Genomic DNA, 27196 nt, shown 5'->3' with positions numbered 1-27196 from the left:
CCAAAATGATAAAAAATAACAAATGCTAGAGAGCATATGGGAAAAGAAAACCTTCATATATGGTCAGTGAAAACACAAATTAGTACAGTTGTTATGGAGAACAGCATGGTCACTCCTTAAAAAAGATAAAAATTTGGGCCAGCGCTGTGGTGCAGTGGGTTAAAGCCCTGGCCTGAAGGGCCAGCATCCCATTTGGGTGCCAGTTCTAGTTCCAGCTGCTCTTCTTCCAATCCAGCTCTCTGCTATGTCCTGGGATAGCAGAAGAAGATGGCCCAAGTCCTTGGGCCCATGCACCCATGTGGGAGACCCGGAGGAAGCTCCTGTCTCCAGGCTTCAGAATGGAACAGCTCCGGCCTTTGTAGTCATCTGTAGAGTGAACCAGCTAATGGAGGACCTCTCTGTGTCTCTACCTCTATCTGTAACTCTTTCAAATAAATAACAAAAATTTAAAATAAAGATAAAAATTGACATACCGTTTGACAGTTATCTTGCTCTTGGCTATCTATAAGAAGGAAATTTTATTCAAAGGAAATGAGAAGAGCATATCAAAGATACAGCAATTTTCCCATAACACAGTTCACTGCAGCCATGATTTGAAACCAATCTAGCTGTCCATCAATGAAAAAAAATGGACAGGGGAACATCATTTAGATACAAAAAAGAACAAAATATTATTAAATTAATTGAAATAAGCCAGAAACAGGAACACAAATGTCACATAGTCCTTGTCACATGTGGAAGTGAAAGAAAATAATGGATCTGAACACAGAACTGTGATTATTAGAGGCTGAGAAGGGAAGCAGCTAGAGATAGAATGGGATTGGATAATAGGTAACAAAATACAAAGAGGCAGAAGGAACTTCTGGTGTTCCATAATATAATGAGATGACTACATTCAACCGTATTAGGTTCTGTGTAAAGAACTGGAAGAGAGGAGCTGGTAGTCTCAAATCATGGAGAAGAATTAAACTGTAGTTGCTTGGGGGCCAGCATTGTGGCACAGTGGGCTAACACCCTGGCCTGAAGCACCAGCATCCCACGTGGGCACCAGTTCTAGTCCTGGCAGCTCCTCTTCCAATCCAACTCTCTGCTATGGCCTGGAAAGCAGTAGAAGATGGCCCAAGTCCTTGGGTCCCTGAACCCAAGTAGGAGACCTGGAAGAAGCTCCTGGTTCCTGGCATCAGATTGGCACAGCTCCAGCCATTGCAGCCATCTGGGGGAGTGAACCAGCAGAGGAAGACCTCTCTCTCTCTCTGCTGCTACTTCTCTCTGTAACTCTGTCTTTCAAATAAATAAATCTTTAAAAAAATTGATAAAACTGTAGTTGCTTAGCTTGATCAGTATCTACTGTGTAAATGTGTGCAAATACTGCACTACACCCTGTAATAATGTCTGACTAGTACACACTGATCACAAATTATTTAAATAAAATTTTAAAAACCAGAAGCATTTCTTTATATTAACAATGAACTATTTGAAAATGAAATTAGAAAAACATTTCCATGCATAACAGCATAAGAACCAGGATCCAATGTCTTCAGCATTATCAGTGATGAATCAGATTCACAGCCCTCAGCACTCAGCTTTTGCCATAGACCTTACCATGGCAATTGTGGGCATGTAATAGTAAACCAATGGACAGGAACACTTTGTCTCTAAATCTGTTAAATAAATAAACAAGGAATTCATCAAAGAAAAAGAGATACCAATTTGGATGCCAGGTCACAAAAACACATGCACTTGAGCTATCCTCCACTTTGTGATGCTAACAATTCTTTCAGACGTTACATTTTCAGAGACTTTTCTGTAATCTTGCTAAGCTTCCTGGAAATCTGCCTTACAGCAAAGGGTTTCCCAATTCCATTACACTCATGATTTTTCTTTTGTGTGAATTATTAGTTTACCATCTAGAGATTATTTATGGTACAAAACTTTTCTATGCATGCATGTTTTCTCATTTGTGAGTCTGTTCATGGGAATTGAAGACTGATTTATAGCAGAAATACTTTTTCCAAAGACATTGCATGGAATTTTGTTCCTTATGAATCCTCTGAAGTCTGTTGATGTCTAATTTCTGGCTAGAGGTTTTATCATATTTACAGCATGCAAAGAATATTACCTTTTGTGAATTCTATATCTATACAAGCCTGAAATAAAGAAAAGGTTTTTACACAATCATTATACTCCTAAGAAACCACCTGTGTCAATTCTCTGATGTACCATTGACTTCTGACAATATTTTCACACTAATAATATTTATAAGCTTTCTCACTTACATGAGTCTGTTAGATAGGATGTGATTTCCAGCAAAAGGTTTTGTCACAATACTTACATGAATTTTGGGGAAAAGCTCTTCCACCTTCATTATATTGTTAAGGTCTCTCCCTTGTTCAAACTCCATGATGGATTATGAGGCATTACTTATGTGAAATGACTTTCTCACATTTATTTCATTCATTAGATATATATGTTGTGCATTCTGATATAAGGAGAGATTTGGGCAGAGCTTTCCAACACTCATTACACCCATAATGTTTCTCTCCCATGTGAATTCCCTGTTGTCTTATGAGGTATGGCTTCTAATTAAAGGGATTTTACTTTCAAAGGGGTTTTTCCCTATATGAATTTGATGATGTACAGTGAGGGCTGAATTATGGTAAAAGGCTCTGAGTCATTACATTCATAAAATTTCTCCCCATGAGAATTCTTTTATGTTTGATGAGGTCTGATTTGCACCACAAAGGCTTATTCACATTTATTACATTCATGCATTTCTCCCCTTGGTGAATTCTCTAATATTTCATGAGATATAACTTGTACAAAAAGGTCATATAGAAAATTCCCTGTGTGAATTCTCTGATATCTTATGAGTTATGAATTACAGCAAAAAGGCTTTCCACCTTCCTTACATCCATAAAACCTTCCTAAATTGAGCAACACAGATATAGGAAAACTAAACACACCCACAACCAGATGGAAATGATATCAGTAATAAAGACCCTCACCACAAAGAAAATTCCAGGACTGGATGGCTTCACTGCTGAATTCTGACAGACATTTAAAGAAGAACTAACTATGGGTGGAGGCGGCAAGATGGCGGAATAGGCAGGGAGCACACTTAGTCCGGGGGCAGAGAAAGTTCAATATAAGTGGAGATACTGCAGGGTCAAGGAAGAGTAGGGGATGAAACAGCAGAGGAAACTCTTCCGGAACTAGTGATTCACAGTGGACCTGCGTGGAGAGCGTGGGAGCCCAAGTTCGGGACACCAGCGGCAGACTCAACGCACCAGCGCTGGAACGCGAGGTGAGCCGAACCTACATAGCCTGAGATACCAGCAGGCAAGCGGAAAGAGGAGGCTAGAGGGAACGAGGCTTGAAACTCCGTGGGGAAAAGTTCACCAGGCTAACTAGAAGAGAGAGAAAAAAAATAAAAAAAGTGACTGATACGGACACAAGTTTCTCTCTCTCCGCTCACCTCTCAAAGGCGAGCAAGACAGAGCAGGCGCCATTTTGGACATACGTCATAAGCAGGGCGACCTCAGGTCTGCACCAGCCCTGAGCCTAGCAGAAAAACCTGACTCTGTGGGGAGGGGTGAAATAACAGGAGATTAGTATCTAACTTGGCAACCCAGTGGGAGACTGCAGGAGAATTGGAGCCCACACTGAGGGCAGCACAGATTCCCTGTGTGGTCCTTGGGAAAGAGCTTCTGATCTCTGGCTCCTGTGGGTATATCATTTGCCTGCTAACTACCTCCAATTACGTTCAGCTGTGCGGAATTACTTCCCTTTTGAATCAAAAAAAGAAAGAGAGATTTACCACACCTAACCTGGGAGTGTCATCCTGGACACACCCTCCACCCTGAGGAACCAAACACAGCTCTCAGGCCACACTCATCTCAAGCCTCTAAGGCTCCACTGAAAGCAGACAGTCCACTTAATATAGAGCCATAGTGTAACAAGAAAAAACACCACAGTGAAGAAACCAAATATCTCCAACATGCCAAACAACAAACGCAAAAACCAAGCTAACAAGAACAAGGAAGAAACTATGACGCCCCCAAATGAAAAAGACACCCCAATTCAAGATTATGAAGATGATGAGATCAAAGAAATGCAAGAAGCGGATCTCAAAAAATTGATAAGAACATTAAGAAGTTCTCAAAAACAAATTCTTGAACTACAGAAATCCTTCATGGACAAGATAGAAAATCTCTCTCGTGAAAGTGAAATATTAAGGAGGAATCAAAATGAAATGAAACAACTAGTGGAACAAAAAACTCTGATAGTGACTAGAAATCATAATGAAATGAAGAGTTCAATAGATCAAATGACAAACACATTAGAGAGCCTTAAAAACAGAATGGGCGAAGCAGAAGAAAGAATATCAGACTTAGAAGACAGAGAACAGGAAAGGAAACAGGAAAACCAAAGAAAAGAAGAAGAAATTAGAAATCTAAAAAATATTGTCGGGAATCTACAGGACACTATTAAAAAACCCAACATTCGGGTTCTAGGAGTTCCTGAAGGCATGGAGAAGGAGAAAGGATTAGAAGGCATTTTCAGCGAGATACTAGCAGAAAATTTCCCAGGTTTGGAGAAGGACAGAGGCATCTTAGTACAGGAAGCTTATAGAACCCCTAATAAACATGACCAAAAGAGATCCTCACCACGACATGTTGTAATCAAACTCACCACAGTGAAACATAAAGAAAAGATCCTAAAAGGTGCAAGAGAGAAACGTCAGATCACTCTTAGAGGATCTCCAATTAGACTCACAGCAGACTTCTCATCAGAAACCCTACAAGCTAGAAGGGAATGGCGAGACATAGCCCAGGTACTAAGAGAGAAAAACTGCCAGCCCAGAATACTATATCCTGCAAAGCTCTCATTTGTGAATGAAGGTGAAATTAAGACTTTTCATAGCAAACAGAAACTGAAAGAATTTGTTGCCACTCATCCTGCCCTGCAAAAGATGCTTAAAGATGTCTTACACACAGAAACACAGAAACATGGTCACCAATATGAAAGAAGGTAAAGGAAGGAAACCTCACAGCAAAAGATCACAGGAAGCTCAATTTCTCTTTGACATAGAATTAAACTCTGATGCTCTGTTAAAGCAATGTGTTAAAGTAATCTATTATGTTCTCTTGATGTCTGTTAAATTCTAATTGTTCAAAAACAGCTGAATTTTTATTAAGAGCTATGGGTTATTTAAATATGTGCTTATTTTCAAAGATTTGAATAATCACCTTGTAACAATGATCAAATTTGGTCTATGTTATGTCATGATTTTAAGAAATCTTATTTCAACCAGATATTTTGGATTTTGAGCCTTCTTGGCATTCTTGACAGGCATTCAAAAAATCAAAGTTTCAAACAATCTGGTCTCTAAAATTTCCAGTAAATCCTGGACTTTGGTTTTTCCAGTTTGGGCCCAACTGAAAAAATCGAAGGACCTATGTCTCTCATCTTATAGAGACACCAACTAATCAGTCTATTTGGAGTATATTAGAAGGACTGTCAAGATGTGATGTGGTACCAGACTTTAAGTTTCTATAATGGAAAATGCTATTAATACAAATGTTTGAGAATTAAAAAGTCTAATGATCTTGTGTTACTAGACATGATAGTTATCTTAATGAGAAAGCCCCAGAGACTTAAAGGGTTAAATACTTGTAAAATCCTACAGGTGCTTTCAAAAATACTGTAAAGTAAGCAAGTGCCTCTTGTTGGTTGATGAGTTTATAATTTTAAACATGGCGACTTAAAGTCTTTTGTCATCCACAGTTATATATGATCTGCTGCTCATAAAACTAAAGCGTTGTTGGTTCTGAGTTTAGCTGTCCTCCTATAGGTTCCTATGGACTTTTTCCAGCCACCTTTATTGTATTCAGTACTTTGGGATGGCTCTGTAAACAGATGAAGCCAATAATGTGTTAACAGTACCAACTGAGAGAAAGTATGGTTAACTGAGGTTACTAAAAAGAAAAAGCAATTCAAATCAATTGGCAATCTACAAAAAGAGTTAAAGATTTTAAAAGCTATTATTAAAATTGCTATATTGGTCTATTATGCTATATTATATGTGTGTACATATTGTATGTGCACATGGGGAAATTTTATTAAGAGTTTTATTTTAAATGGCTTATAGATAAGATTGTCCATAATTTAAGCTGCTAAAATCAATCAAAGATACATTTTAATTTGTGGGACCTGAATCTGTGTATCATATGTTTTAGACTTGTTGGTAGAAAGAAACTAAAAATATTTTAGATGGTTGTGCTTAAGTTTACTGGCTAAACAAACTAGACCATGTTAGATATTTAAGAGGTGTTTTCAAATACATGATTCTTAAAATTTATAGAAGGCATTGGACCTTCTGGTAAATGTTTTCTTAAGTTGTTATCTAATGGTTGAAACGGTTTGCTAAGTATTCATGTGATATTGCTATTGTCAGCAAGCAATCTAGGACTTGCTCCCTCATTTCTCTATTCTAAGCCCAACTTGTTCTTTCATTTCTCTAGTCTCTTCAAGGTAGGAAACTAATTCTATTATGAAGGAATCTGTAGGATGCACAATTTAATCTTTAGACCTTATAAAAGAGATGGCTAACATTTTTCTGCAATAGCATAGCCAAAATAAGAACTCAAATAATAATCTCATAGCTAGATTCACTTCGCCATCAGCGAAGTAAGCAGTAAGTAGAAAAAACCTCCCTTTCAGACCAAAGGGAAAGAAAGTTTTAAAGTGAGAATATAATTTTCCTCATGGGCATTGTCTACCTTAGAAAAACTACTACAGAACATGCCTGTGACTATAGACTTGTAGTTCAGGCCACCGAGGATTAGAGATGGGAAACAGGCACTCCCTTGACTTGCATCCTCTGGTCTGCTTTAACACAAACCAGGAGGAAAAGAAAGCTCGGCATCAGAAGCAATGGGTGGCAGGCCTATTAATGGCTGATCTGTACAGTGATCTGCCCTCAAGGAGACCCAACAGGCCAGTCCACTGCAGTGGCTTTCAATGTGGTAAGCCTGGGCTTCAGCAGAAGTCAACTTGTGAAGAGCCCTGGCAGCTCTGCCAAGAGTTGGATCACTGGAAATGGACCTGCCCTGGAGTCGAAGGATGCCCAGGTCAGAGCCACAGATCTTATTGGCTCTAAGCTGAAAAGCCCTTCACTCAGCCCAACTTCCAAAGTGACCACTGCAGCTGAGGGGATGGTCAAGTAGGGTCAGCAACATTGCATGCAGAACTGTAAATTTCTTGTTAGAGATGCCCCCTGCCTTTACCTGGCCAGCTCTCCTCCCAGGCCAGCCAAGTAATGAGAGTCAACAGAGTGCCTTCCCCTAGGAGGTTCACACCTCCCTTAGGATATACCCCATGTGAAGAGATAGATAGGTCTGGGCCTCTGAATTTACAAGGCCTAAAGCCCACCAGATTATTATCAAGCCCCTTCTATCAGGTTCTATTTGCCTCTCAATCAGAAAACTTAATTGTAGCTTAGACAGCACCTTTCTTAGCTCCTCTAATAATGACTCTGTCCTTTGTTCTAGGCCCTGTCTAGTGCACTTGGGCCTCATTCCTTTGTAATCATAACCTCTACTCTACCACCAATGGCTCTACTCCCAACCTGTGTGTACTGATGGTCCTCTTCCCCACTTAATGCTGTATAATTGTTCAAACCTGGTAAATGCCACTCTTAGGATCATTGGTTACTATCCTCACTCTGTCTTTTATGACCTTGTCTAAATATGGAAGCCTTGGAAGGCTTCCATAGCCTTGGCAACTCATGACGACAGCCTAGGATGGTTACTGGCGCCATAAACTAGAGTGTCAATTTGTTGGGTCAACAACAGGAGCCACTGTGCACTTGCTCCTCATGTGGGATCTCTGTCCTTAATGTGCTGTACATTGTGATTTAATGCTATAACTAGTACTCAAACAGTATGTTTCACTTTGTGTTTCTATGTGGGTGCAAACTGTTGAAATCTTTATACTGAATTGATCTTCTGTATATAAAGAGAATTGAAAATGAATCTTGATGCAAATGGAGGGGGAGAGGGAGCGGGAGAGGGGAGGTTTGCGGGTGGGAGGGAAGTTATGGGGGGGAAGCCATTGTAATCCATAAGCTGTACATTGGAAATTTATATTCATTAAATAAAAGTTAAAAAAAAAAAGAAGAACTAACTGCAATTCTTCTCAAGTTATTCAAAACAATTGAGAGAGAGGTGATTCTCCCAAATTCTTTCTATGAAGCCAGCATCACCTTCATTCCTAAACCTGAAAAAAATACAACAGAGAAAGTAATTATAGACCAATTTCCCTGGTGAACATACATGCAAAGATCCGCAACAAAATTCTGGCCAACTGAATCTAACAATGCATCAGAAAGATCATCCACCCAGACCAAGTGGGATTTATCCTTGGTATGCAAGGATGGGACCAAAGGCTTTTCCACAGTCATTTCATTTATAAGCTTTCTCCATGGTGTGACTTCTCTGATGCATTTTGAGTTGTGACTTCTGGCCAAAGGTTTTTCCACAGTCATTGCATTCATAAGGCTTATCCCCTGTGTGAATTCTCTGATGCATTTTGAGGTGTGGCTTCTGGCCAAAGGTTTTTCCACAGTCATTGCATTCATAAGGCTTATCCCGTGTGTGAATTCTCTGATGATTTATGAGGTTTATCTTCTGGCCAAAGGTTTTCCCACAGTCACTGCATTCATAAGGTTTCTCCCCTGTGTGAATTCTCTGATGCGTTTTGAGGTTTGACTTCTGGCCAAAGATTTTCCCACAGTCACTGCATTCATAAGGTTTCTCCCCTGTGTGAATTCTCTGATGATTTGTGAGTGCTGATTTCTGGCTAAAGGCATTTCCACAGTCATTGCATTCATAAGGTTTCTCCCCTGTGTGAATTCTCTGATGATTTATGAGGTTTATCTTCTGGCCAAAGGCTTTTCCACAGTCATTGCATTCATAAGGCTTCTCCCCTGTGTGACTTCTCTGATGCTTTCTGAGGTGTGACTTCCGGCCAAAGGCTTTTCCACAGTCATTGCACTCATAAGGCTTATCCCCTGTGTGACTTCTCTGATGCTTTCTGAGATGTGACTTCTGGCCAAAGGCTTTTCCACAGTCATTGCACTCATAAGGCCTCTCCCCTGTGTGACTTCTCTGATGAATTATGAGGATTGACTTCCGGCCAAAGGCTTTTCCACAGTCATTGCATTCATAAGGCTTCTCCCCTGTGTGACTTCTCTGATGCTTTCTGAGGTTTGACTTCTGGCCAAAGGCTTTTCCACAGTCATTGCACTCATAAGGCTTATCCCCTGTGTGACTTCTCTGATGCTTTCTGAGGTGTGACTTCTGGCCAAAGGCTTTTCCACAGTCATTGCACTCATAAGGCCTCTCCCCTGTGTGACTTCTCTGATGATTTATGAGGATTGACTTCCGGCCAAAGGCTTTTCCACAGTCATTGCATTCATAAGGCTTATCCCCTGTGTGACTTCTCTGATGATTTATGAGGTTTGACTTCTGGCCAAAGGCTTTTCCACAGTCATTGCATTCATAAGGTTTCTCCCCTGTGTGAATTCTCTGATGATGTATGAGGTATTTCTTCTGGCCAAAGAACTTCCCACAGTCATTACATTTATAAGATTTCAACCTTGTGTGAATTCTCTGATGTCTAATGAGAGCTGACTTCTGGTGAGTGGTTTCTCTACAATCATTACACACATGAGGGTTTTCCACTATATGAGTGCTGTGATGGAGGGGATGGCAGAATTTATTACTGAATGACTTCCCACAAGTTTTACATGCATAGGATTTCTTCTCTATATTTGGTCTATGATTCATTCTAACATATGATTGGTAAATGACAGGTTCCACAGGCCCAATATATTTATAAACGTTCTCTCTTTTGGGACTTTGTTGATGTATACTGAGGTTAGACTTTTTATGGAAATCTTGTAGTATTTGAGTTGTCTTGCCAATAGTGGCAGTTGGCTTATTACAGGTTTCTACCATAAAAAGCTTCTCAGATTCATAGAATATATTCTTCCTTTTGAAGACTTTCCCTTGTCCAATTTGTTCAAGTGCCTGCTCCATGGTCTGAATTTTGTGCTGTTGATTAAGAGGCTCACAGAACTGGAGAGTGTTCCCAGGTACCGTAGTAGCATCAAATTTCTCTCCAGCTTGTAGCTGATCAGGCCCACAATGGGGATACACATTCTGACATATACTACATTCTTCAGGTTTTATTCCTGAATAGTTTCTCTTTTTGATACTCAGTTTTGGAATATGGCTTATACTTAAATTAAGTGTTTTTCTGAATTCAACTCTCTTGGGAGTTAATGTGTTATTATTTTTCATAACATTCTGATTCAGATTTTTCTCCAGACTTTTCTGGTTGGTCTTAATCAGTTCATCCAGTTTCATGGCAACTGAAGTGAGAAAAAAAAAATGTCACTAAATCAAATATAATTGCTTCTCCTAGCATACTCATGTAAAAGGAATGAAGTTACTTGTATTTAAGAGGGATAAGATGTTAGGAAAAGTTCTGCATTGGTGCCTCCTCACATAGGGCACCAAAAAGTTAGGAAAAGAGTTGTAGAATAGAGGAGACAGTGTATCAATTTACAGCCAGACAGAATTTATTCAGAGAAAATTAATCCACAGAGGTGGGTGACTAACTGGCTGTGTGTACAAGATGGAGCAGGTGGCAGAAGGCCCCAACTCCCAGGGGCTAGACCTTTATAAGGAGGGCTAAGGCTGGGCATGGGGATAGGGGGCAGCAGTGGAGGGGAATTCCAGGAACTGGGTGGGGGGCCTTGGGAACCTGGAAAATAATGCAGGGTGGGGTATGAAGGCAATAGGCTGTGAGACCCAACTGAGTTTCAAGGGCAAGGAATACATTCCAAAGTTTATATCCTTTGAGCAATGAGGGAGAATGGCTCAGGCTCATATGCTCATTCCATCATAAAATTTTAACAAAATGATTAGAAGATACATATTTATGAATATACAGGTTTTCTCCATAATACATTAATATATTAAATTGTATCCATAGATTTTCCAATGTTCATCCATGATCCTGTTTACTAACAGAATTTTTTTCAAGTATGATTGAGTGGTTTTTGTGGTAAGATCTCTTAAGTCACTGCTTGAGATGCCTGTATCTCAAAACAGTGCCAGTTTAAGCCGAGGCTACTCTGCTTCCAATACAGCTCTGGGATAATATATACTGGGAAGCAGCAGATAATGGTTCATGTGCTTGGGACCCTGTGATAGAGATGAGTAGGTGAAATTCCAGGCTTCTGGCTTCAGATTAGTCATAACTGTTGCTAGTATTTGGGGAGTTAAATAGAAAATATATTTCTCACTGTTTCTCCCTCTTTCTACTTTCACAAAAATGAATAAGACTTCACAGAATGGACTAATATTTAATAAATTTATTCATCTGTAATCTAGAAACCAATTTTTCCCTGTCCATTTTTAAATGTATTTTTATTTATTTATTTATTTGTCAGAGTTAGACAGAGACAGAGACAAAGATCTTCCTTCCATTGGCTCACCCCTCAAATGGCAAATACGGTTGGAACTATGCCAATCCAAAGCCAGGAGCCAGTTGCTTCCTCCTTATCTCCTTTGTAGGTGCAGGGGCCCAAGCATTTGGGCCATCCTCCACTGCCCTCCTGGGCCACAGCAGAAAGCTGGACTGGAAGAGGAGCAACTGGGACTAGAACCCAGGGCCCATATGGGATGCCGGCACTGCAGGGGGAGGATTAACCAAGTGAGCCACAGTGCAAGCCCCTTTTTCAATTTTAGAAAAATTGTGGGTTTTATACTTCTGTGATATTTCAACCATAAATATGGGAGTTTTACTAGATCATTTCCTTGAAGGTAAAGAGTGAAATGTGTCTATACTCTAAGAAGGATCACATTCATGGGACAAGATTTGAATATGTGGTTGTCTCATGTTCTGTCTTCCCAGGGAAACAGCATTTGTGAAATTTTTCTAATGAAATTCTCTGTTTTATCTGCACTCTTACAGTTTCCCCATATTTCTAAGGAAACCTGACATCCTCAGCTTCTTTGAACTGCAACAGTTACAGAAAGTCCCAATATACCACCTTGGCTATACATTCCCACCAGTTTAAATAATTTGTTTCTGCAATCCAGAGTCTGCTCAATTATTGAAAATTGATTTCTAACTCATTGTGCAGACGTCAGCCCTGGTTACCTCCTCTTGTTTCTTTCTGTAAACACTCCTCTGTGATAATTTGAGTTTCTGGAGGTTTTTCATCAGTTGTTGATTTTCACATAAAACTTCATTTCCTTTGCCTTTACCAGAGATACTGATCTCCATAGATACTGTAGAATGTCTGTGTCTGAATCACAAGACCAGCTGTCTTCAGGAGTAAGACTTGGGAAAAAATCATGGAAAGAACACCAGTCAATATCTGCTGCACTGCTTCTACTTTGGCCTCCCTGCCCGTTATGTGCAGACTGACCTGGAAGGCTCTGATGTAGGCATTCTTCCCCCATCCAGGGCTCTGCTCCTTGCTCCAACTTGAAGATCAAGTCAGGTTTGGTCATGCAGTACCCTATTAATGGAAACAATGTAGACTTTGTGAAATCACTATCTTGGGTTAATTAAAGAAGTACAGCTTGGTCCAGAAGCTATGCAACAAATGTTCCAATTTGAAATCCTTCCCAGGTGGTAGATATTCAGATTCTTCATGGACTCAAATTCTATACCTGTCCCTCATTAAACTTTATGAATAGTGCTCACTTATTTGTCAAATAGCGAGAAAATGTTACCATTGGGCATGTGAAGAGTGACACTTACCCAGGGAGAACAGGCTGCTGTAGGTCTCCAGCATCACATCCCTGTACAGGATTTTCTGAGCTTGGTTCATGTTCTGCCATTCCTCCCAGGTAAAGAACACAGCCAGGTCTTCAAATGCTATCATCACCTGGGATAGAACACTCCTGGTTAACATGTCTACTCTGTCATATAACAAACAATGGCAGTTGTATATCTTCTACATGGGTATGGAGGAAGAAGAAGCAAGAATGCCATTTCATTTTAGATTGGTTGAGCATTTGGACAGCCACACAGAAGCATTCAGCAGGGGATCAAACCTATGGTATAAAGGCTGTGAAAAATGCCCAAGCTGGAGGGAAACAGGAATTTCTGTTCACAAAGGCCAGACTATGTCAAGGGTATTTGCACAGTAGGCTGAAAGGGGGACAAAAGTCACTCTGGAATGAGCAATGTTCAGAAGAATGTAGAAGTATTCAGGGAAAAAGACAAGAAACCATCAGGGAAGTTATGAAGGGATTGAACAGTGAAGAATTTCCAGGAAAATACTATACACAGTCAATGCAATTATGGCAGAGAAAAAAATATTTTAAAAGAGACAGTAGGACTTTAACTTAGTGTTTATGATGCCAGCTCAGATATTCTCTCTACATCAAATTTCCAAAGTTGGATTTCAGTGCCAGCTCTGGTTTCCAGCTCCCGGCTAATGCAGAACAGGGGAAGCAATGGTGATGCCAACCAAGAAGGAGGCCTAGATTCCATTCCTGACTCTTGGCTTCAGTTGTGCCCCATCCCTGCTTGATATGATTATTTAGGCAGTGAAGAAGTACATGGGAGCTCTCTAGCTTTCTCTCACACCATCAACTTCTTTCTCTACCAAGCTCATAAATATTTGAAAATAAGGGAGGAGATTCAAGAAAGAATAGAAAGCAGCTTTGGCTTTTTCTATAATTATTCTACTCATAAACATTTAAAGAACTGAAATAACATTATAACAAATTAAAGTAAAAGCAGTGGAGTTATTTACCCAAGGACAGAACCTGAGAAATTCTGCAGTATAATCTGCATTTGTGACTGAGGGGAATACAGAGAGATTTGTTTGAGAACCTGCAGTAGGCACCAGCATTGTGGTGCAGCAGGTAAGTCTCCACCTGCAATTCAGGCAACCCATGTGAACAAACAATTTGAGTCCTTGGTGCTCCACTTCCAATTGAGTTCCCTGCTAAAGTGCCTGAAAGAGTAGTGAAAGATGGCCTGAGTATTTGGGCCACTTCCATGGTTATGGGAGACCCAGATAGAGTTCCAGACTCCTGGCTTTGGCCTGGCCAACCATTGTGTCCATTTGTTGAATGAACCAGTAGATGGAAGATATCTCTTTCTCACTACCCATATCTCCCTATCTCTATTACTCTGCCTTTCAAATAAGTTAATAAATAAATCTTGGGGCTGGCACTGTGGCACAGTAGGTTAATGCCCTGGCTTAAAAAACCGGCATTCCATATGAGCACCGTTTTGAGACCCAGCTGCTCTACTTCTGATCCAGCTCTCTGCTATGACCTGGGAAAGCAGTAGAAGAAGGCCCAAATCCTTGGGCCCTTGAACCCATGTGGGAGACCCAGAAGAAGCTCCTGGCTCCTGGCTTTAGATCAGTGCAGCCCAGCCATTGCAACCAATTGGAGAGTGAACTGTTGAATGAAAGATCTCTCTTCTCCTTCTTTCTCTCTGCCTCTCCTCTCTCTGTGTAACTCTGATTTTCAAATAAATAAAAAATAAATCTTTTTAAAAAATCTTAAAACATAAAAGAACCTGCAGTAGATTATTTTCCCGACATCGTCCTAGCTCAGGATCAAGTTCATCTCCTCAAACTATTAAGGACTGCATTGCTCTAACAATTAAAAATAAATGCAACTGATTTGTGTTTTAGCCCTAGGTAACTCTTTCCCTTGCAGAATGTTAAGTGTTTACTTCCAGGGTGGCACTAAAACACTGCCCACTACATCATCTGTATAACACTAAAGACTCTATTGGACATCATGACCCCAAAATTTAGAATATTGTCCTTGAAGCTTCAACTGAAATCATATAACAAATATATATTTTGCTATGGCAACAGAAAGGTGAGCGACAAAACTGCCTTATCTTGGATAACTGCAATGCTTCATAGCCATGACATATTCACCATTCATCTTGTTTTTATATATTCCCTGAGAATAAAATTCATCTTCCTTTATCCATTTCCATTAATAAATTATTATTAATCTAAAAAGAAAACTGACAGCAAGTTGGGGAATAAAAAAACCACTTACAGGGGCCAGTGTGATCGCCCAGTGGGTTAAAGCCCCAGCCCGCAGAGCCAGCATCCCATGTGAGTGCCAGTTTGAGTCCCAGCTTCTCTACCTCAGATACAGCTCCTGCTAATATGACTTGGAAAGTACTGGAGGATGACTCAAGTGCATGGACCCCTGCAACTATGTGGGAAACACAGAAGAATCTCCTGCCTCTTGGGTTTAGATTGTCTCAGCTCTGACCATTGTGGCCTTTTGGGGAATGAACCAGCAGATAAAAGATTCTCTCTGTCTCTCTCTTGCTCTCTTTCTCTATCACTCTCTGTGACTCTGTCTTTCAAATGTATAAAATAAATATGTTTTAAAAAGCACACAATTTGCAGGTGATGTATTAATTTTCTTTGCTTTTTGAAATATCAGGAGGTGCCCTGAACCATACCTGGAAGAAAACGTGAATGCAAGGATTTAAAAGAAAATTTCTCATCTTTCCTTCTACATTACACTGTAGAAAAAGGAATGGTAAAATGAATAAAGAATCTTGAATATATAAATAGAGAAAATGTCAACTTCACCATGGAGGAATAAATGTTTAAACATGGAAATATATAGGCAAGTGCCCCCACCTCTATTAAGTGGCAGAGATTAACCAGAAGTTATCATTGCTTTAATGAAAGCATTGCCAAAATTTTATTAAATGACAATGTAACAACAAAAAACAATAAAACTTAGTTATTGTTCAAATAAACTATGTTCAGTAAAATTTACACTAATGAAAGTTATTTTGGGGACTGGCACTGTGGCTTAAAAGGTAAAGCAGCTGCCTGTATCCCATATGGGTGCAAGTTCAAATCCCAGCTGTTCTACTTCAGTTCCAGTTCTCTGCTATGGCCTGTGTAAACAGTAAAAGTTGGCCCAAGTCCTTTGGCCTCTGCACCTGCTTGGGAGACCTGGAAGAAGCTCTTGGATCCTGGCTTTGGATTGGTGCAGCTCTGGCCATTGTGGCCAGTTGGAGAGTAAATCAGCAAATGGAAGACATCTCTCTCTCTGCAAACGGGATTGTCACAGAGTATCCAAACTTCCACATTTTTGCAAACTAGGTCTTGTATAAAGTTCTGTAACCTTGAAAGAGTAGTGCAAGGCAGGCTACACAATGCAGGAAAACAGAAATTTTACTAGAAGATGATATACCATGAAACCCCAAAATTGCAATTGCCACATAGTGTAAGTCAGCCTGCACACACCTCACAAGGATTTCTCAGGGAATGCAGGGACATTTCACTAGTAGCACTAATCTTACAGATAGGTAAATAGTGACAGAGGTGCAATAGACATTCACCCACACACATTTCATCCCAAATGGCCTGAACCCCCAGCTCCATCCCATTGCCGTCTTGGATGAGACAGACTTTCTACAGAATTTTTAGAACTGTACTCTGTACACCTGGAGTTCTGACCAAAAAAATCCTTAAAATCTCAACCTTATTCACCTTTTCTCCAGTCTTCTTTCAGTGCAGCATTTTCTGACAAAAAATTCCTTAAAATTTCAACTTTCTGAAATATGTTAATAAAAATTCACCCTTTCTCCAGCTCCAGAACTGAGGCTGTGCCACTGGTGTCTCTTCCTCAACCAGCCAAGATCCACAGGGTGCACCTGAATACCTGACTTAACACCTCAGATCTATGGCTGTCACCTATGCCACCAAGAGACAGACACCTGTCCTGCTCTCCAAGGTTCCTTTCACCCTCACACTAACACCCACAGACACAGAAACCAACCACACAGCTCTTGAGCATATGAGGAAAGCCCCAGGGGTCAAGAATTCTGTGAAGATGGTGGGAGTGGTTGGAATGGCACATGCTGAGAAGGAGGCCAGAGGAGATTTCCTATGGTCCTGACCTGCTGACATCATGGGCAGATGACACTAGATTCCCAGATACCAATGCATGCCTGCATTAGGAAGAAATGAAGATGATCCATATATCAGCTGGAAAATCAGCCTCCTGGGACACAGAGGGGATATATCAGAACTTTCCTGACCACATGAGATACCCACATAATTATCCAATTCCTCAGTAATTCTTGGTTTGACATATTTACATCTGAAAGAAACATAGTATAAGTGGAGAAATTCAAATATGGAAAGAATTCTTGGCAATTGTCATTAAATTTATTGTTATTTTTAAATCTCATAATTAAAATATGGTTCTAAAAACCTCACATATTTTTATGACTTATTTTATCTATTTGAAAGACAGAGATACAGAGAGAGGTAGAGCAAGAGAGAGAGGTCTTCCACCTGCTAATTCACCCCCCAAATGGCTGCAACAACCAGAGCTGAGCTATCCAAAGCCAGGAATGGAAACTTCTACTTGGTCTCCTGTGCAGCTGCAGGGGCCCATGGACATGAGCCATCTTCCACTGCTTTCCCAGGCCATACCAGAGAGCTGGTTCAGAAGTGGAGCAGCTGGGATTGGAATCAGGGCCGATATGGGATGCCAGCACTGCAGGCCAGGGCTTTTACCTGCTGCACCAAAGCACCAGCCCCCTAAATATATACTTCTTACAGATACTCAGGAAAAGACTCCAAGAATTTTTTTAACTTAAAATATTCGAAGAAACTAATGTTCCTCAACAACCCATTTTTAATCTTTTAAAATGATGCTTGATCTTACCTACTAAAACATTTTTTCACCCATCAATGCATCATATTTTGCAGTGAGGAAAATTATTTGAATCTATTCAGTGTATTAAAATGGCTGGAAATTGGGGTGAGTGCCTTCTAAAATGTTCATGAATAATTGAAATTGCACTACCTGGTAATTCTTTACCCAAAAGTTCCTGAAATTCATCTATGAATCACTCCATTTAGTTAAGTATTTAACAAAACTTTATTTTTTTGAGATCTGAACTTAATTTGTGGTTTCTCCCACAAATTAGGCCCAGAGACAGATAAAGGGATGCCATGGACTTCCTGCTTTTACTCCTTTTCCTGTATAAGTGAGAATGGACATGAAATTATGATTTGAGTGGTAGTGTCATTGGGCACTGACTTTTGGCCCACAGCTATTGGTCAATTTTTACTAGATATAATGTCTGAACTGTGCTGTTCAAATTCCTGTATCATCTCTGAGCTGGTAATTACCTTTCAGTGACTTTATTCTGCAACTCGAGGGAGGTCAGTCTTCCTTATTTTTTATTTTTAAATATTTACAGGATTTCTTTATTTATCCGAGAGTAAGAGTTATAGATAGGGAGAAGCATTGACAGAGATGCCTTCCACCCACTGGTTCACTCCCAACTGGCCACAATGGCCAGAGCTGGGCTTGACCTGCTATATCACAGCAGCAATCTCAGTAAAGCTTTTTAAAAATCTAAAGAAGGAAAATGTAAAATGCATAAATTATAGTTGTCTGCATGTATACATTTCTGAAAAGTACACAATTTGATCCTATTGAAAATCTAAAATTCATTTTTAAATTATATAATTGAAAAAGATAAAAAAGATGTTCTGTCTTATGTCTCTACAGCATAAGATATAAATCAACTTTCCCAGGTTCTATATGCATTTATTAACAAAGTTTCATAGATGTAATCAGTAGAGTGGCTCCAATAAGTCTTAACCAGGGGTGCAACTAAATTTAACAAGAGTACTCAATAGGAATTTTAGAAGAATTCCAAAATATGTATCAGAAGAAAAATAAGTACTTTACTTGGTACTATACTATTGTCTAAATTTCCAGTTGTCAGATGTACTAAAAAAAATCCCAGAAGTGGCAAAGTTAGTCCAACATGATGTGTAATAAAATAAAGTTTTTAAGTTACAACTTGGCTAGAGAAAATGAGAATTTGCAGATCCCAGATTAAAATAACCAAGAAGGCCCAATAAAAGAAAACTCAATGTCTTCCTATACTAACATTTACTACCTCAGATTTATTTAACAGAAAGGTGATTATTCAAGCTATACCCCATTAGGTAGCCCAATTATACCTGCTAAATCCAGTAAAAAAATAGCACCTCATGATAGATTACTAAAATCATATTGCTATATGCCATCCACCATGTCCACTGTACCTTATACCTAATGTTAACACATCTGATGCATCTCAATAGATAAATGCTGTGTCTTAACCAAGTATGGCAAATGTGTTTTGTTCAAAGTTTTTCCAAAAGCCCCTCAGTCTCAGTTTGCCTTCACCTTGAAAAGACACTTCTGAGGTATACAAATCAGTCCAGCTTCTTTGGGCCTCCCTCCAATGAAAGGGGCTAAAATCCATCAAAATAAACTCTAGGCACTGTCCTTGTGTTCTCAGTGACTTTTTCACTCTAGGGGCTCACAAACCTAAATTCTCTAGATCACCTGTGATGTCCATTAGTTGTCAAAGAATATGATGCAAGTAATTTCCCCTCTTGGAACCTTGTTATTAACTGTGCTGTATGAGAAATGAAGTCTCCTACACAACTTGTGCTTACAATTCTCCAAACTATGTTGTCTGCTAGGACTTTGGCCATGAATATAGGACAGTAAAACCTGAGTATGGTTACTGAGGTGTCCTTAATTAAGGATAGACTGGGGCCAGCACTGTGGTGCAGTGGTGTAATCCTTTACCTGCAGTGCCAGCACCCAATATGTGCACCAGTTCTAGTCCCCATTTCTCCTCTTCCCATGCAGCTCTCTGCAATAGCCTGGGAAAGCAGTAGAAGATGGTCCAAGTGCTTCGGTCCCTGCAAAAATGTGGGAGACCTGGAAGCTCCTAGCTTGGATTGGCCCAACTCTAGCCATTGCAGTCATTAGGGGAGTAAACGAGCATATGGAAGACCTTTCTCTCTGTCTCTTTCTCTCACTATCTGTAACTACACCTGTCAAATAAATAAATAAAATCTGTGTGTATGTATGTGTGTGTGTATATATATATATGTATATATGTCTATGTGTGTATATATATATATATATATATATATATATAATGAACCAAAACATGGCATTCTCCATTTGGCACAAGGGACAGGCTCCAATATCTACTCTCTATGTCAGTATGTCAGTATAATGCAGGAGGTTACCCCTCTACCAAACAAGAAAAGCTATTTAAGTTCAGCTGGACACCATTCTGCTGACTATTGACCTTATTTACTGTTAGTCTGGATGCTTTCATTGGTTGCAATCCAGAGACCCAATTTTCCCATAGATGTTAACATCAGCAAACATGAAAATTTGGTAAGAAAAGCTTAAACTGAGAGTTATGATTAATAACTCTTTTAACAAAATTTCTCAGAACCCATCTAGTCCAAACCTTGGACGATTGGAAGCTGTTGTACTTGGCCCACCCATAATCAAAATGGATTCCAAATTCTTTAACTGCAAGGAGAGTATCATAGACATTAATGCTCCAAACTGATCCAGTTCCCTGCTAGTGTGTCTGGAAAAGCAGCACAGGATGACTCAAATATTGGGGCTCCTGTACCCGTGTAAGAGACTGAAAGAAGCCCCTGGCTCCTGACATCAGTCTGGCCTAGCCACAGTCATTGCAGTCATTTGAGGAGGAAGATCAATCTCTCCCACTCTCTCTTTGTAGTGCTGCCTTTCAAATATATAAATAAATCTTTAAAAAAGTAGATCACTTCAATCAATTTGCCATTGCTCAGTCATGATGACTTTTACTACCCGAAGTTCTTTTTCAAAAGATTTATTTATTCAAAAGGCAGAAAGAGGAGCTGGTGGTGTAGTGCAGTGGACAAAGCTGCTATCTGTTACACTGGCAATCCTGTATGTGCACCAGTTCAAGTATCAGCTATTCCACTTCTGACCCAGCTCCCTGCCAATGGACTGAAAAAACAGTGGAAGATGGGCCAAGTGCCGGGCTGCTGCCACACACATTGGAGGAGAAGCTCCTGGCTTCAACCTGGCCACACTCTGGCTATTGAAGTCATCTCAAAAATGAATCAGGTGATGGAAGATTTCTGTCTCTCCCTTTCTCTGTAACTCTTTCAAATAAATAATTAAATATTTTAATATGATAAAAAAGGCAGAGACACAGAGACAAAGAAAGAGGGAAAGAGAAACATAGAGATCTCCCATCTGCTGGTTCACTTTCTACATGGCTACAACAACTATGCAAGACCAGGTTCTCAAGTCCCCATTTAGGTTACAGTTCTCCAAATTAGATGACAGGAATCAAAGAATTTGAGCCATCATCCATTGCTTCCTGGGGATATTAACATGAAACAGATTTGGAAGTGGGATAACCAAAACTCAGATTAGCACTGCAATATAGGATGTGGGCATCTGTTGTGATGGCTAACAAATTGGAAAACCTAGAGGAAAAAAATGAACAGATTCCTGGACATACACAATATACCAAAATTTAGTCATAAAGACACATAGAAAAGCTAAATAAATCAAAAACCAAGACAGAAATTGGATGAGTAATAAAGACCCTCCCAACAAAGAAAAGTCCAGGATCAGACAGCCTCATTATTGAATTCTTCCGGACTTTTAAAGAAGAACTAATTCCATTTCTTCTCAAACTATTCAAAACAATTGAAAGAGAGACAATCCTCTCAAACTCCTTCTATTAAGCCTGCATCACCTTGATTCTTAAACTAGAAAAAGACACAGTGGAAAAAGAAAACTATAGAAAAATATCCCTGATGAGGGCCGGTGCCATGGAACACTGGGTTGATCCTCCACCTGCAGATCTGGCATCCCATGTGGGTGCTGGTTCTGGTCCCAGTTACTCCTCTTCCAGTCCAGCTCTCTGCTCTGGCCTGAGAGGGCAGTGGAGGATGGCCCAAGTGCCTGGGCCCCTACACCTGCATGAGAGACCAGGAAGAGGCATCTGGCTCCTGACTTCAGGTCAGAACAGATCCGGCCATTGCGGCCATTTGGTGAGTGAGGCAGTGAAGAGAGGATCTTTCTCCCTGTTTCTTTTTCACTTTCTGTAACTCTACCTGTAAGTAGAGTTTAAAAATTTTAAAAAAGAAACATATCTGTGATGAATATAGATGCAAAAATCCTCATAAAAGAAATACGTAATTGAGTCCAAATGACCACAATGCCTGGAGCTGGGCTGATCTGAAGCAAGGAGCCAGGAGTTTCTCCAGGGTTTCCCACATGAGTGCAGGGGCCAAAGTACTTGAACCATTTTCCACTGACTTCCCTGCCCATTCGCAGAGAGCTGGATCATTAGAGCAGCAGCCAGGATACAAACTGATGCCCATGTGATATGCCAGTGTGGGTGGCAGAGGCTCAATCTAGTATACCACAGCACTAGCCCCCCAAAAGCAATCACAGATTCAATATGATCCCAATCAAAATACCAACAACATCCTTCTGAGATCTAGAGAAAATAATGTTAAAATTTGCATGGAAATGCAAGAGACCCCAAATAGTTAAAGGAATCTTAAACAACAAAAACAAAGTTGGAAGCCTCATAATACCAAAATTCAAGACCTATTACAAGACAGTTATAATCAAAACAGCCTGGTACTGGCACCAAAAAGTCATGTGGATGAATGAAGTGGAGTAGAATCCCCAAAAATTAATCCACAAATCTACAACCAACTAATTTGTGACAAATGATCTAAAATAAATCCCTGGACAAAGAACAGTCTTCAAAAATGGTGCTGGAAAAATTTGACCTTCTCATGCAGAAAAATGAAACAAGATCTCTACCTTACAACTTATACAAAAATACAGTACAAATGGATCGATGATCTAAATCTATGATGTGATACCATCAAATTCCTAGAGGGAAACATCAGAGAAACTCTGCAAGATACTGGCATCGGCAAAGCCTTCTTGGAAAAGGCTCCAAGAAGCACAATCAATAAAGGTATAAATACTCAAATGGGATTACATCAAGCTAAGAACCTTCTGAACTGCAAAGTAAACATTCAACAAGATGAAGCACCTGACAGAATGGAAGAAAATATTTGCAAACTAGGCAACTGAAAAAGTAAAATATCCAGAATCTAGAAAGAGCTCAAAAAACTCAACAACAAAAAACAAACAATCCAGTCAAGAAATGGGCACAGGATATAAATTGGCATTTTTCCAAGGATGGATTTCAATTAGCAAGCAGACACATGAAAACATGCTCAGGAACAATAGCCATCAGAGAACTGCAAATAAAAGCCACAATGACCTTTTGCCTCACCCAGTTAGAATGGCTCTCATACAGAAACCAAAAGTCAGGAGATGGAGGTTTTGTGTAGCAGGTTAAGCTGCTGCCTGCAGTGCTAGAACCCCACATGATTGCGATTTTGAGTTCAGGCTGCTCCACTTCTGATCCAGCTCCCTGCTAATGTGCTTGGGAAGGCAGCAGAAGATGGCCCAAGTACCTGGGCCCCTGCACCCACTTGGGTGACCAGGGAGATGCTTCTAACTCTGGCTTCAGATTGGACCAGCACCACCTGTTGGGTCATATGGAGAATAAACTAGCAGATAAAATATCTATGTTTCTATGCCTCTGCCTCTCCCTCTCTGTAACTCCACCTTTCAAATAAAGAATTCTTTTGAAAAAGTCAACAAAAAATAAAGGCTGGTGGAGAGGTAGAGAAAAAGGTACCCTAACCCACTGTTGGTGGGAATGAAGCTAGTACAGCCATTATGGAAGGCAGTATAAAAGTTCCTCAGACATCTGAAAACAGATATACCATATGATCCTGCCATCCCACTCCTGGGAATTTATCCAAATGAAATGAAATAGAATATGCATATGCACGAGTTATCTGTACCCTCATGTTTATAACAGCTCAATTCACAATAGTTAACATGGAATCAACCCAGATGTCCATCAACTGGTGACTGGAAAAAGAATATGAGCTATATATACAGTCTAAAATACTATTCAGCCATAATTGAGAATGAAATCCTATCTTTTGTAACCAAATGGATGCAACTGGAAACAATTATGCTTTGTGAAAAAAGCCAGTCCCCACAAGACAAATACCGTATGTTTTCTCTGATTGATGGTAATTAATATATAGACAACAAAATGTAGCATGAGTTAAATTGACATTTTGAGATTTGATTATTGTTCACAGCGCTGTTCTGTACTATTTGACAGAGTATAGAAAATATACTCATCGATATTTCTGCTACTACTTGAATTCTTTATTTTGTAGAGGGTTAAAGCTTGTGATTCTAAAATTAAATCAAAGCATGGAGTTGTAAAAGTTGAAAGAAAATAAAACAAGAAGGAGGGAGTTGGAAGTATGAGACAAAGGGAAGATAGGGTAGGATGTATCAGTTTGCTCTTAAATCTGTATATATAAATTACATGAAACTTGTTCACTTAATATGAGTTTTAAAACATAAACTTAACACTAGAAGAAAAAGACCTGAGATCAGTGTTTTCTGGATCACCACTAATAAAATTTAGTCTTCATTTATGTCTGATCATATTTTATTTTTATTTTATAAGAAAATTAACATTACCATCCCTAACAAGCCCATCCTGAATCATCCATATCTATCAGTTCCCACTATGCTAATAATTTCTCATGAACTTAAATCCATATCATCTTAAAAAGATGTAATGTGGGGCTGGTGCTGTGGCATAGCAGGTAAAGCTGCTGCCTACAGTGCTGGCAACCCATATGGGTGCCTGTTCAAGTCCCGGCTGCTCCATTTCTGAACCAGCTCTCTGCAATTGCCTGCAAAAGCAGTAGAAGATGTCTCAAGTCCTTGGGGCCCAGCACACACATGGGAGACCCAGAAGAAGCTCCTGGGTCCTGGCTTTGGATTGATGCAGACCAGCCATTGTGGCCAACTGGGCCACAATCAGCAGATGGAAGACCTCTCTGTCTCTGTCTCTCTGTACCTCTCCTCTATTTGTGCAACTCTGACTTTCAAATAAATAAATCTTTTTTTAAAAAAAAAACCTGATTCATGTTATTATTTATGTCTTTTAGAGGCTTTGCAGATGTTGATTATGTGAGCCATGAAAATGCATAAAATGCAAATCCTAGAATAGGCAACGCCATGTTCACTAAACTGGTAAAATCCAGTGCATGTGTTGAAAAAAATACACTAGCAATAAATTTGAAAAAGCTGTGAAGTATTATAAGTGGCTGTCAAAGAGCTAAAAACCTGACAATGACTCATTATGTCATTAATTTAATACATAATGCTGAGAAAAGCAGAAGTATTTGTTAAAATGTCTGCTAAAATGCACTAGATTTATAATATTTGAATGCATCTTCCTTATGTGTAATGTAGTCCTGTGCTATTTTAGAGTGTCAGAAATTTTAAATGATGGACTGGTGCTGTGGTGGAGCAGGTTAACACCATGGCCTGAAGTGCCAGTATCCCATATGGGGGCCAATTCAATACCCAGCTACTCCACTTCTGATCCTGCTCTCTGCTATGGCCTAGGAAAGTAGTAGAAGATGGCCCAAGTCCTTGTGCCCCTGCACCCATGTGGGAGATCCAGAACTAGCTCCTTGTTCCTGGCTTCAGAACAGCACAGCTCCAGCAGTTGCAACCAATTAGGGAGTAAACATAAGATGGAAGACCTCTCTCTCTGGCTCTCCTCCTTCTTTGTAACTCTGACTTTCAAATAAATAAATCTTTAAAAATTAAGAAATGTAAAATGTGAAAGGTTTTTAAAAAATGTATTTATTTATTGTGAGGCAGAGTTACAGATATAGAGAGGAAGTGAAAGAGAGGTCTTCTATCCACTGGTTCACCCCCAAATGGCCAGAAGGGCTGGAGCTGGGCCAATCTGAAGCCGGTGCCAGAAGCCAGGAATCAGCAGCTTCCTCCAGGTCTCCCACATGAGTGCAGGGGCCCAAGCATTGATATCATATTCCACTGCTTTCCTAGGCCATTAGCAAAGAGCTGGATTGGAAGTGCAGAAGCAGGGACTCAAACTAGTGCCCATATGGGATGCTGGTACTGCAGGTGGAGGCTTAACCTACTATGCCACAGAGTGGGCCCAGTGATTGGTTTTAGGAAGACACCTTTCATGTAGAATAGGCTGCAATATTGTAAGGTAAGGTTTAGCTTTTATTTCTCACACATCAGCATTCATCTTTTAGCAACTATAAATATTGAATATCATACATATATACATAAATATAGGTAACTGCAGATTTTGTTGTCATTCTTTCTAATCCTCTTTTTAATGTCTGCTTACAGGCCATCTTATGGATTATTATATTGATGTTACCTGTACACAACCAACAGACATTTCCACTGTAGAATGCGTTTATATGTACAGGTATTTTTGTTTGTGTGTACATGAATGCACATTGTATGGAGATAGCACTGACAGTAATACTGTGAGAAATCCTAACACTGATTTCAAACTTTCTGTCCTCCCTAGAAATGACTGTCATTGAAGCAGACCACAGGGCCCCTTTTGATGTTATGGACTGAAATGTGCCTCCCTAAAGCTCAAACACTGAAGTGCTAACCACCAACATGACTCTACCTGAAGAAAGTGCTTTTAAGCAGGTCAAATGATATATGTGTCTGTCTCATTGGGAGAAAGGCTTCTGGAAAAATTGAGCCTTTTAGGACTTTGATCTTATATTTTCAACCTCCACAACTCTGAGAAGTAAAATCCCATGATTTAAATCATATTCTCTGTGGTATTTTCTTAGCAAATTAATACATCCTCATTTCTGCCAACATTTCATGCAGTCATCTAGAAGGTTCTCATGATTGGCAGAGAAATATAAAAATTAAAACTATGACTATAGATGACCAACTATCTACAAACACAAAAAAGATATCCCAGAAGCAACTTACTACCATCCTCCAGTACCCAGAGAAAAACAAGAATGAATCAAGTTGCAGGGCAGTAGAAAAAGTGAATAATGAAAGATCACTGCAGAAATAAATAAATAAAGGGCTGGTGCTGAGGTGCAATGGGTTAGAGCCTTGACCTTGCATCCCATATGTTGCTGCTATGAGACCAGCTACTCTACTTCCAATCCAGCTGCCTACTAATGCACCTGGGAAATCGGTGGAAGATGGCCCATGTTCCTGGGTGCTAGCACCCACATGAAAGACTTGGAAGAAGTGTCTGGCCTTTCAAAAAAAAAAACCTAAAAAAATAGAGGCAGTGTTAGCACTGTTGG

General features: G+C 39.8%; 2 protein-coding genes across 6 annotated transcripts in view; one reads left to right on the top strand and one right to left on the bottom strand.

The window, feature by feature from the left end:
- Positions 1-27196, top strand: part of LOC133747078 (zinc finger protein 717-like) — a 380365-nt gene that overhangs the window by 313822 nt on the left and 39347 nt on the right. The gene's annotated exons all lie outside the window — the stretch shown is intronic.
- LOC133747076 (zinc finger protein 260-like) overlaps positions 8241-27196 on the bottom strand; it is a 313614-nt gene continuing 294658 nt past the window's right edge. For 3 of the 5 annotated variants that reach the window (XM_062175218.1, XM_062175216.1, XM_062175217.1), the window contains exons 5-7: positions 12847-12973; positions 12509-12601; positions 8241-10438 (exon numbers count right to left, since the gene is read on the bottom strand). In XM_062175218.1, coding sequence (XP_062031202.1) covers positions 8466-10438; positions 12509-12601; positions 12847-12970 — 2190 coding nt within the window. In that variant the 5' untranslated portion in view covers positions 12971-12973 and the 3' untranslated portion in view covers positions 8241-8465. Of the gene's footprint in view, positions 10439-12237; positions 12602-12846; positions 12974-27196 lie in introns of all 5 variants that reach the window. The other 2 variants (XM_062175220.1, XM_062175219.1) reach the window with 2 other exon arrangements.

Source organism: Lepus europaeus, chromosome 18 (genome assembly GCF_033115175.1).
Source record: "Lepus europaeus isolate LE1 chromosome 18, mLepTim1.pri, whole genome shotgun sequence".
Lineage (NCBI taxonomy): Eukaryota > Metazoa > Chordata > Mammalia > Lagomorpha > Leporidae > Lepus > Lepus europaeus.
This window is presented reverse-complemented; position numbering and strand designations above follow the sequence as displayed.